Consider the following 12,729-nt stretch of genomic DNA (forward strand, 5'->3'; position numbering starts at 1 on the left):
TTTAGCACTCATCATAGTAATAAACAGTTATCATTGTGTTCTGCGACAGAACTACACTGCTGGCCACCGTAAATGCAACACCCTGAAGGAAGCATCCGAATCAAGTGAAATTTACACCATGGGTTTGCAGCGATGAGATATGCAACTCATTAGAATTTCAGCGCAGACGCACATCACGCGCGCCTGTGGCGCCACCTCATAGCGCCATTTAAGGCTTGGCGATTTCGACGAGTGTACGTTCGGCACGTGTGTTTACCTTGTGGTTGTTTCACAAGACGATCAGTTATGCCTCGTAGACAACAGCGAACACCGTTTGATCAAGTATCCGAGTTCAACAGAGGAAGGACAGTGACTTACCGAGATTGTGGATTATCATACAGAGAAATCGCTAGTCGTGTTGGACGAAACCAAACAACTGTAATGCGGATATGTGACCGTTGGATGCAGGAGGGTACGACGGACCGACGTGGTCGATCGCATTCACCTCGGTGCACCACTGCACGTGCTGATAGGCAAATTGTGCACATGGCAGTGACGGATCGCTCAGTGACATCCCGAACCATAGCACAGCACATTGCGTCTGTAACGCATCATCCAGTGTCTGCGCGTACCATTCGACGCCGTTTACAGCAGAGTGATCTGTCCGCAAGACGTCCATTGCTTCGTCTACCATTGACGCAGAACCACAGACGTCTCCGTCGCCAATGGTGTGATGACAGACGGATGTGGACGGCAGAATGGAATGACGTTGTCTTTACTGACGAGGCACGCTTCTGTATGCAGCACCACGATGGTCGGATTCGAGTGTGGAGACACCGTGGAGAGAGGATGCTGGACATCTGCATTATGCACCGCCACACTGGTCTTGCACCGGGTATTATGGTATGGGGCGGTATTGGATATTACTCTCGCACGCCTCTAGTACGCATTGCCGGTACTTTAAATAGCCGGCGCTACATATCCGAGGTGCTGGAGCCAGTTGTCCTTCCTTACCTTCAGGGCTCGGCCACAGCCATATTTCAACAGGATAATGCGCGACCACACGTGGCACGCATTGTCCAAAGGTTCTTCGTCAATAACCAGATTGAATTGCTTCCCTGGCCGGCTCGCTCTCCGGATCTTTCGCCGATAGAAAACATGTGGTCTATGGTTGCTCAACGAGTGACCCAGATTACATCCCCAGCTGCCACACCAGATGATCTTTGGCAACGTGTGGAAGCTGCTTGGGCTGCTGTACCCCAGGAACACATCCAACGTCTCTTTGACTCAATGCCGAGACGTGTGGCAGCGGTGATCTCCAACAATGGTGGCTACTCTGGCTACTGATTCTGGCAGGAACCACATGTCACAGACGTCTGTAAACGTAATCATTTGATACTTGGTCAACATGTTATCTACAAAATAAATTTTGTTGTGCTGCCTCTTGTCTTTCTTGGTGTTGCATTTACGGTGGCCAGCAGTGTAAATGTACACAGAGTCCTGTCATATTACCATGACCACGCCGTATGTTCGACGTCAACGTGCAATAACCACTTACAGCGCATGGCAAAATGGCGCTACCCAAGACCGGCGCCGAGGCACCTGTGGTGAACCACGGGGTGAACGACTGTTGCCAGATGAGTACGGGCGAATAGACGCGCAACTGTCGTTCAACTGACTGCCCAGATAACTCAAGGGGCTGGACTACCAACAGGGTCTTCTCAGCGACAGTTCAGCGAACGATGCCGCAGAAGGCGCCTGGTTCATGTAGCTATGCTCACTGCTGTTCTTCGGCGACTGAGGCTAGCTTTCGCACGCCAGAACCGCAACATTACGTCCACTGAATGAAGACAGGTTGCCTTTTCAGAGGAACCGCGTTTTTTTGCTCCATGGGACTCATGCCGGTTGGCGCGTACAGTGTGAAACGGCTGAAAACTAACATCCTGCAACAATCTCGGAAGGACCAAGGACGCACGAGAGTGTGTTACTGTCTGGGGAATGTTTTCTTGGCATTCCCTGAGTGATCTCATTCTAGAAGGCACAGTGGATAAACACAAGTATGCATCTATCATTGGGGACCATGTCCATCCCTACATGCAGTTTGTTTTTTCTCGGCACGACGGCATCTACCAGCAGGATTTAAATCCAGTCGAGAATCTGTGGGACCACCTCGATCAGACTGTTAGTCCCGTGTATCATCAACCGAGAAATTTCGCGCAGCTGGCCACAGCTCTGGAGTCGCCATGGCTCCACTACCCTACCGGTACCTCCCATAATCTCACTGACACTCTTCCCGGACGTCTCACAGCGTCCCACACTGTAGAAGGTGGTTATTCACGGACAATGTATACTGTCATTCTTGTGGTCATGGATAGTAGTGTCTCTGGCCAAAGAAAACCATCATAACAACGGGGAGAGCGGTGTGCTGAGCACACGCCCCTCCTATGCGCATCCTCACTGACACGGCGGTCGGATGGTCCCGATGGGCCACTTGTGGCCTGAAGCCGGAGTGTTTATTCTTGTCGTCATGGATTTCATTCGACTTAAGTATTCGTGTATTAAAGAGTTTTACTACACTGAACTAACATTATTAGTATGTGTTTTAGTAAACACTCGACCTCCTCCAGAAGTTCATTAGTTGAACTGTCATCTAGGTTGATACGACGTATATAAAAAAATTACCGTCAACGACTGCGTTGAAACTGTAACATAAATTCATCTTAAACATTTTAAAACTGATGTATTGGCCACCAATGTATTATCTACCTCTTTACTATTTTATGACATTTCAGATATGCATAACCTCTAGCTGATGAGAGATTTTATAGGTTGCACCTTCTTGGGAAATTGATATTTCAATTAAAAGAAATCAAACTGAGTACAATTACACTAACGAGCCACCAGAGAAAAAATGTGCCTTGCTTCAAAATTCTCACAAATCATCCCTGAACAACCTCACAAATTTTGGAGTCCATCGTATGATCAAGTTTCTTTGCCTTTGGAATGTCCGGCGCATAAACTATTACTTCCCTACGCCATCACTACCTAAAAATTCTGCAGGTCATCCTCCTGGTCAATGTTCAGGTGCCTGAACAGGTTCTCTCCTCCTACGTACACTTAATAGTAGATATTCGGCAGTTACTAAAATGTTAGGAGGAGGGCAGAGAATGTGTGGCAAGGAAGGTAGAGATGTCTGTTGTTGTTGTGGTCTTCAGTCCTGAGACTGGTTTGGTGCAGCTCTCCATGCTACTCTATCCTGTGCAAGCTTCTTCATCTCCCAGTACCTACTGCAACCTACATCCTTCTGAATCTGCTTAGCGTATTCATCTCTTGGTCTCCCTCTACGATTTTTACCCTCCACGCTGCCCTCCAATACTAAATTGGTGATCCCTTGATGTCTCAGAACATGTCCTACCAACAGATCCCTTCTTCTGGTCAAGTTGTGCCACAAACTCCTCTTCTCCCCAATCCTATTCAGTACTTCATTACTTATGTGATCTACCCATCTAATCGTCAGCATTCTTCTGTAGCACCACATTTCGAAAGATTCTATTCTCTTCTTGTCCAAACTATTTATCGTCCATGTTTCACTTCCATACATGGCTACACTCCATACACATACTTTCAGAAATGACTTCCTGACACTTAAATCTATACTCGATGTTAACAAATTTCTCTTCTTCAGAAACGCTTTTCTTGCCATTGCCAGTCTACATTTTATATCCTCTCTACTTCGACCATCATCAGTTATTTTGCTCCCCAAATAGCAAAACTCCTTTACTACTTTAAGTATCTCATTTCCTAACCTAATTCCCTCAGCATCACCCGACTTAATTCGACTACATTCCATTATCCTCGTTTTGCTTTTGTTGATGTTCATCTTATATCCTCCTTTCAAGACGCTATCCATGCCATTCAACTGCTCTTCCGTTGCTGTCTCTGACAGAATTAAAATGTCATCGGCGAACCTCAAAGTTTTTATTTCTTCTCCATGGATTTTAATGCCTACTCCGAATTTTTCTTTTGTTTCCTTTAGTGCTTGCTCAATATACAGATTGAATAACATCGGGGAGAGGCAACAACCCTGTCTTACTCCCTTCCTAACAACTGCTTCCCTTTCATGTCCCTCGACTCTTATAACTGCCATCTGGTTTCTGTACAAATTGTAAATAGCCTTTCGCTCCCTGTATTTTACCCCAGCCACCTTTAGAATTTGAAAGAGAGTATTCCAGTCAACATTGTCATAAGCTTTCTCTACGTCTACAAATGCTAGAAATGTAGGTTTGCCTTTCCTTAATCTTTCTTCTAAGATAAGTCGTAAGGTCAGTATTGCCTCACGTGCTCCAGTATTTCTACGGAATCCAAACTGATCTTCCCCGAGGTCGGCTTCTACTAGTTTTTCCATTCGTCTGTAAAGAATTCGTGTTAGTATTTTGCAGCTGTGGCTTATTAAACTCATTGTTCGGTAATTTTCACATCTGTCAACACCTGCTTTCTTTGGGATTGGAGTTGTTTTATTCTTCTTGAAGTCTGAGGGTATTTCTCCTGTTTCATACATCTTGCTCACAAGATGGTAGAGTTTTGTCACAACTGGCTCTCCCGTCAGTAGTTCCAATGGAATGTCTACTCCGGGGGCCTTGTTTCGACTTAGAGATGTCTAACCAATCCATAATATATTCAAAACAGCAGTAAGAGTTTCCTAGATGACCGACTGACATACGATGTACACTGATGAGCTAAAACATTATGACCACTGCCCACCGCTTCCTCGTGGTGTTTTGGGTTACGCAACACAGTAAGGAAAGAACGTAAGTGGAAGAGAGACGAATGGGCAGTCGTTACAGCGAAGATACCGGCGACAAATGCGGAAATCCACTGATATGAGTGGTTCTCGCAAAGGGCACATTGTTGTGGCACTGCGACTGGAAACGAGGATCTCTGAAAGGGCGAAGCGGGTCTCCTATTGGCGTATTACTGTCGTGAGCACCTACGGAAAGTGGATGAAGGATGATTAAACAACGAGTAGGCCGTATGGTACTGGACGACCATGTCTCGTAACAAAACGTAGAGGTCGGAGCATCCCCCACTGTGTAATCCGGGATAAGCAGCGATCTACGGCAGTTATGACGACAGAGTACAATGCTTACTTAACAATGAAATTCGCCACACAGCCGTGCAATTGAGATGTTATTTTACTTTATTTTCGCTACCAGTTTCGGCAATTCAGTATGCCATCTCCAGACACCATATGCACCTCTCAAAAATAATCGATGTTAGCATACTAGGGCCATATGTTTCTGGATGTCGTACATTCGTAGCTCAATTGCATCCTTGGAAGACTTGACTGCCGGAGATGGCATAGTGAATTCCCGAAACTGGTAGCGGAAAAATAAAATAGAATAACATCTTAATTGCACGTCTGTTTAGCGAATTTATTCTACATGTACATGAACACTGCAAATCACATTTAAGTGCCTTTCATCGAACCATCTTCACAATTCTCTACTATTCCGAACTGGTATAGCGCGAGGAAAGAACGAACACCTGTGTCTTTTTATACCAGCTCTAATTTCCCTTATTTTATCGTGGTGATTGTTTCTCCATATGTAGGTCGGTGTCAACAAAATAGTTTCGCATACGGAGGAGAAAGTTGGTGATTGAAATTTCGTGACAAGATTCCGTCGCAACGAAAGACGCCTTTCCTTTAATGATGTCCTACCTGGTAAGGATCCCACACCGCGCAGCAGTATTTTAAAAGAGGACGGACAAGCGTAGTGTAGGCAGTCTCCTTAATAGGTCTGTCACATTTCATAAGTGTCCTGCCAATAAGACAGTCTTTGGTTAGCCTTCCCCACAACAGTTTCTATGTATTCCCTCCAATTTAAGTTGTTCGTAATTGTAATTCCTAGGTATTTAGTTGAATTTGGATTTGACTGATTTATCCTGTAATCGAAGTTTAACGAATTCCTTTTAGCACTGATGCGGATGACCCACACTTTTCGTTATTTAGGGTCAATTGGCAATTTTCGCACGACTCATATCTTTTATAAATCGTTTTGCAATTTGTTTTGATCTTCTGATGACTTTATTAGTCGATAAACGACAGCGTCATCTGCAAACAACCTAAGACGGCTGATCAGATTGTTTCCCAAATCGTTTATATAGATAAGGAACAGCAAAGGGCCTATACCACCACCTTGGGGAACGCCAAAAATCACTTTTGTTTCTCTCTATGACTTTCCGTTAGTTACTACGAACTCTGACCTCTCTGACAGGAAACCACAAATCCAGTCACATAATTGAGACGATATTCCATAAGCACGCAATTGCACTGTAAGCCGCTTGTGTGGTACAGTGTCAAAAGCCTTCTGGAAATCCAGACATACGGAACAGATCTGAAATCCCTTGTCAATAGCATTCAACACTTCATGCGAATAAAGAGCTAGTGGTGTTTCACAAGAACGATGTTTTCTAAACCTACGTTGACTGTGTGTCAATAGACTTGTTTTCTTCGTGGTAATTCATAACGTTCGAACACAATATATGTTCCAGAATCCTGCTGTACATCGACGTTAGTGATATGGGCTTTTACTCTGTCGTCAAATCTGCTGCAGATCGCTGCGTATCCTGGGTTCCACAGTGTCCGACGTCTGTGTTTTGTGACGAGACGTGGTCGCCCAGTACCATACGGCCTACTCGTTATTTCACGCTCTTCGCAACAGATCACCCCTACCCGTTGACATGTTGACCCTTCCACCTCTTCAATTACGATTGCTGTGAGGGCGCGGGACCATTGGGATTCGACCATCGATCAATGCAAACCTGTCGGCTCGTCAGGTGACACATTTTTGCTACACTTGGTAGAGGGTCGTATCCACAAAAACCACAATCGGGGTGAACGGCGGCTCGGACCGTGCGACGCACCACGGACGCAGGCTGGTGGAAGCACTATTATACTATAGGAGACTTTTCCTCCGCTTGCATGGGACTTGTGATGGTTATCGAAGACACGCTGACGGCTGCGGACCACCTGCATCCCTTCACGGTTGGTGTGATCCCAGACATAATCTTTCAACAGTATAACTGTCCGAGTCTCAGAGCCGGTACCGCGATGCAGTGGTTCGAGGAGCATCGTAGTGAATTTATGTTGATATCCTGACCACCAAATTCGCCTGATGTAAATGCTGTGTGGATCGACAGAAGCGTCCGATCCCACGCGTCGGTTTTGACCCATGACGTAAGGGTGTTGTGTGTGACGTCATGACGGCGCGGAGTTTGGTTTGAGTGTGGCTGTCTCCAGTTCTGTTTTATCTTATTTTATTTACTTTTCTGATCTGTTCGTTCTATCTCGTGAGATTTTTTTTAAAGAAGACAAAAAACACTAATCAGCTACTGAAGCATCTTTATCTTCTATGGGTTGCAGGGGTTACGACCCCTGGGGAGGTGGGTGGCTATTCATGCATGGCTGTCTTCACTTACACGTTGTAGCTACGCAAGGCGTCTATATTTGTTTATATTTAGTTTGCCCCCCACCCAAAACACCCCATTTCCAGCGCTTGTCCCGTTAGTGTCATTAGGCTTCTTGTGGAAAGTGTGTGTGTGTGTGTGTGTGTTTTTGTTTCCGCCATATTTGTGACGTCATGGGTCAAAGCAGACGGGCGGGATGGGACGCTTCCGTATTTCCTGCTGTGTAGCCCATCTGGGTCACTATCGGATGCCACCACCGCGTACGCAAATCAGCGGCCCATTATTTACACGAATTACATGACCTGTATGTAGACAAATGCTGAAACGTCTGAGTCCAGCCACGTATGCTATTAGGGTTATTGCAAATTTTGGTGATAAGAATCTCAGTAAATTAGCTTACTATGCCTACTTTCATTCACTGCTTTCCTATGGCATCATATTCTGGGGTAATTCATCGTTGAGTAGGAAAGTATTCATTGCTCAAAAACGTGTAATCAGAATAATTGCTGGATCCCACCCACGGTCATCCTGCAGACATCTATTTAAGGATTTAGGGATCCTCACAGCATATATATTCACTTATGAAATTTGTTGTTAATAATCCAACCCAGTTCCAAAGTAATAGCAGTGTGCATAGCTATAACACCACGAGAAAGGATGATCTTCACTATGCAGCGTTAAATCTGACTTTGGCACAGAAAGGGGTAAATTATGCTGCCACAAAAGTCTTTGGTCACCTACCAAACAGCATCAAAAGCCTGACAGCCAACTAACATTTAAAAATAAATTAAAAGAATTTCTAGATGACAACTCCTACTCATTGGCTGAATTTTTAGATATAAATTAAGGGAAAAAACAGTGTCATGCAATATTTTCTGTAATGTGATATCTTGTACAGACATCTTTTATTAACCTGACACGTTCCACATCATTACGCAGTGTCGTATTCATGATCTATGGAACAAGTATTAATCTAATCTATACCTCCACAAACGTACCAACGAACTGTCGGGTCCCTGGTGGCACAATCAGTGATGTATTTAATACCAAAGACGGACAAATTATAATTTGGCTGGAAGGTGAACCGCAGCACGGCAGGGAGGTCTCAATCGCGGCGTGGCCAAACAGCTGTTCAAATAACGAGCTTATCGCTGAACAGCTGAAACGCACGGGTCATGTCGCACTGCCTGGAATGGGTCCGAAATTCCGCGTACCGTTATGTCATCTGAGTAGGCGCATTCGTTCAGATTATACGGGATCTGTGATATCGGCGATACTTAACTTCGACGAAGCCTAATACTCCTCTCGAAAATTATCTGAAATGACCGTGGCATTTCCAGTACAGCGCATTCAAGAAATACTGAAATTTCACAAATGTTTACCACACGTGTAATGAAAGGCCAACATGTCATGATATAGCTTGTCTTGTTTAGGTCCGGGGAGGGATTTGCACTACGGTAAGCTACATTTACAATTTTGCTAGTCTTATTTCTACTGCCCCCAGGTTTTAGCGTTGTCTATAAATCTATACAGGCATGTAACACTACTTCACTCAAAATTGGGTATTCGAACTGCTTATAGGCCTACGTCTCCTCCATGCGCATAAGCGCTTCTCGCTTCTACAGCTTTTTATGTCGCTTGACTATCTGAAATCAGCTGATCGAAGACGCCATACAAAAACACGCACACACTTCCAATTGCTTTTTTTCGAGGTGCCAAAATACGCTAGCATTAGAATGTTCTTGCTATACGTGGGCCGATAATCGAAACTGCGTTGACCTTCATTGTACCAGGCATTGCGCAGACAAATCCGAAAATCCTGTCACGGTGAAGCAAGTCGCCTAAATTGAAAGTCTTCTTTTAACTTCGGTCACTGAACCTCCCAATACGATAGTTTGTCGCGCAGTGATATCGGCCACGGCCTTTTGTTCTAGAAGTACTAGGTTCGAGTTCACAGGTAGAAATTACGTATTGGACCCCCTTGCGTATTTGTAGTATACGTGCAGTTTAAGCACGTAATCTTAATGAAAATACTCATCAAAGATTTGTTCATTGTGTAACATAGGTTTTCTAAGTTTACCTTGCATTTTCGGTTTTTAGACGAAAAGTGAGAAATATGCCAAATTGTATTCAAAATATGTCGCGAACGTAAACACTAGGTTACGCTGGAGATCAAATCGTAAGCTCTATTTGGCGTTCATATTCGTTGACTTCACTAACCTACAACCAGAATTCAAACTTTTAACCTAATCTAGATCTCGGGCTACGCTACAGATCAGTCTGACAACACAAACAGGGGGGGGGGGGGGGGGAGAGGAGGATCCAGTGCCAAGCTCTACTCAAACTGACGTCTTTAAATCAGTCCGCACGAGTGCCGAACTCATTCCCACACAGATGCTAACTTTTTTTTGTTTACCCAGTTGAACAGTCTTTTGACTTTCAGAAATAAAACCTTTCACCCTGATTTTCACCTTGGGTCCTGTATCACACATATTGTGAGTTTCCAAAGCTGGCATTATTTACGCGGTGACAAATGTAAACACAGCTGTTCGTCACCGTCTCCAGCCAGAGAAACGCATCCTGATCGTAGCGTTGGTGCACTCGAGAAATGATAATTCTTGAGTGTAGTCTATGTGGCTGGGCTGTTTTGACACTCAGAGACAAGAGGCACCGCTATGTCAACACAAACACAGAACTACGGACTGGAAACGCCAGCGTCACGCCCACGATATCGACGCTGAGCATGTGTCGCTTCTAGCTCCACTTGGCAGCAATGACAGACCAGCGTTCCCTCAGGAGTAAAGGCGCAGAGTGACAACTCACCGTTGTAGTTGTCGAACGCGGTGGGCACGTACTCGCTTGGGAAGCCGTTGGTCGAGTAGCTGACGACGAGCGAGGTCTTGCCGACGGCGCCGTCGCCCACGAGCACGCACTTTATGCGCCGCGCCGGGTCGGGGTTCTTCTTGTCGGCCGGTGCCTCCTGTGCGGGCGCGGGGCCGGAGTCCTGCTGCTGTTTGAGGAGCGGACTCGTGCAGCCCATGGCCGAGGGCGGCATCCTAACCCGACAGCGGAGCACTCACTTCTGCCGGCCGCGGCCAGTCTGAAGAGTGGCCGCGCTCCGCCGGCCCTCAGTTACGTCGGCCGCCGCCCTGCGGCGCGGTAGGCGGCGGCCGTCTCGAGCGCTACCTGTCGCCAGGGCTGTGCACTACGGCCACGTGAACCGCTGCACAAATCAGATTCAAAGCAAAGCAATCGCGCGTCGTTTTGAAGCCTTCTTCGAAAACTTCAAAAGGGAGGCAGACTGTCTGCCTTCAAAATAGGCACAGACACTCCACGCTAGCAAATTTTTTTATACTAAAGTGCAGAGCAGACCTAACTCCAAAGGGAGAGTCAGGAGGTTTATGATCCCGTCCCCAAAGGGCATTTTATGCATAAACTAGCTGAGTACCTGGCTTTGCCTAGGTATGTATTTATTCCAACCTTACATTAGTCCGTCTCCTCATTCTCCCTCTCTCTGTCCACATCTGCCTTTCCTGTCTCATGTTCACTTCCTCCGCCACTTCTCTTTGTCTGCTCTTCCCTCTTTCTCCGTCCATCTGACCCTCTCCTCTCTGTCCATCTTCTGCTTCTGTCTCTGTCCACATCCTTCTCCCCTTCTTTTTTCCATCTCCTCCCCCTCCCAACTCCTCGTTCCCATTCTCTCTATCCTTCACCTCCTCCCTCTGATCCTGTCCATCTCTTCCTCCTTACCTGGTTTCACTCTCCTTCCTCCTCTGTCTGCCTGTTCCCTTCTCTTTCATTTCTCTGTCAGTCTCCTCCTCTGCTCTCTCTCTTTGTCCATTTACCACTCCACCTCTCTTTACACAACTCCTCCCCCTGTGTCTATCTCCTCCTCGCCACTTCCCTCCTTACCTTCACAGTATTTCTTTCCAGATCATAACTAATATTTATACGAAATTTGATTCCATTTTTTCCAGTGGTTTAGGATGAGATTTTTACCTGTGGCTTTGCCCATATACGCGTACACACATATCAGATACATTTCACATTTAGTTAACATATTTCACACATATTTGCACACATATTTCACCTCAATCTCTAGCGAATTTTGCACTGCAGTCAATGTTCACCATGTCGTATCCTCCGAACTATGTGTCATGCAATGATATAATTTCTCAAGTACATCTAGTAATGTGTGTCGCTAGTGTCAACGAAATGTGATGTGAATAGACTCAGTAGTAAATAACTAATTAATCGAAACGTCAGTGCCCCGTGGTCTCAAGTGTCTTGTCACAGTCCGTGCGGCTCCCCCCGTCGGAGGCTCGAGTCCTTCCTCAGGCACGGGTGTGTGTGTGTGTGTGTGTTGTCCACAGTATAAGTTTCTTTAAGTGTGTAGGCTTAGGAAACTATGACCTCTGCAGTTTGGTCCCAAAAGGCCTTACCACAAATTTCCAATTTCTGAAACTGACACGTCAGTGTTTATAATGTCATAGTTGCTTAACTATGTGCTGTACAATGACATCAATGACATAATTTTGCTAGTACATTCAGTGGTACATGTGAATACTGTCTGCGAAATGAGTCGTGAATACAATTGATAGTTAAGAAACAATAAACTGAACGCCATATTTCATGCAGAAGTTTTACTGCATGAACAGTGAAGATGTAGTTAGCGACGAACTTTCTTCCTCTCATCAATTTTTGGAGGCTGTCAGCGAGAAGTTTCGCAAAGTTTTGAAATTCTGTTTTTTTACAAGTTACTCAGTGGTCTTATTCTCAAATACTGGATGAATAAAGTATGGGTATTCGTGAGGTGCGCGATTTACTGCCTTTTAATTCTCACCCCAGCCTGTTAGGTTGACAGGTAGCTTTTACCTCCGCAGCAATTACTTCCAGACAATAAGTGATAAATGTACCAAATTTGGATGAAATCGATCCGGTGGTTTAGGAGATGTAGAACATACATACATAATACACAGACACACGAACATCTATCTTTATAATATATATAGATTCTAGCATACGGTTCTACTCGTCGGTTTTGACAGGGCCAACGAGATATACGGGCCCTGCAACAAACTTGTGACGTCACGTTACTAGGCTTGCCCGCCACACTTCGGTAACGAGGGGACTCTACCAGTGTCCACAGGCACACCTAGCAAATAATACACATATGGATGAACAGTTCACTGTATCTGGTTATTTCAGTTACATCATGTATCTGGATGTAAACAACTTAAATGAGGGTCCTATGAAACAATCCCCTGCTACTGAAGGGTTTCG

The 12,729-nt window shown here is 45.3% G+C and overlaps 1 protein-coding gene across 1 annotated transcript in view; it reads right to left on the reverse strand.

Annotated features, from left to right (window-relative positions):
• The window catches only part of LOC126203443 (cell division control protein 42 homolog), a 642,248-nt gene extending 631,731 nt beyond the window's left edge, over nt 1–10,517 (reverse strand). The window contains exon 1 of the mRNA XM_049937761.1: nt 10,270–10,517. Coding sequence (XP_049793718.1) covers nt 10,270–10,501 — 232 coding nt within the window. The 5' untranslated portion in view covers nt 10,502–10,517. The remainder of the gene's footprint in view (nt 1–10,269) is intronic.
• Between the last annotated feature and the right edge of the window lie 2,212 nt (nt 10,518–12,729).

The sequence above is a fragment of the Schistocerca nitens genome, chromosome 9 (genome assembly GCF_023898315.1).
Source record: "Schistocerca nitens isolate TAMUIC-IGC-003100 chromosome 9, iqSchNite1.1, whole genome shotgun sequence".
Taxonomy (NCBI): domain Eukaryota; kingdom Metazoa; phylum Arthropoda; class Insecta; order Orthoptera; family Acrididae; genus Schistocerca; species Schistocerca nitens.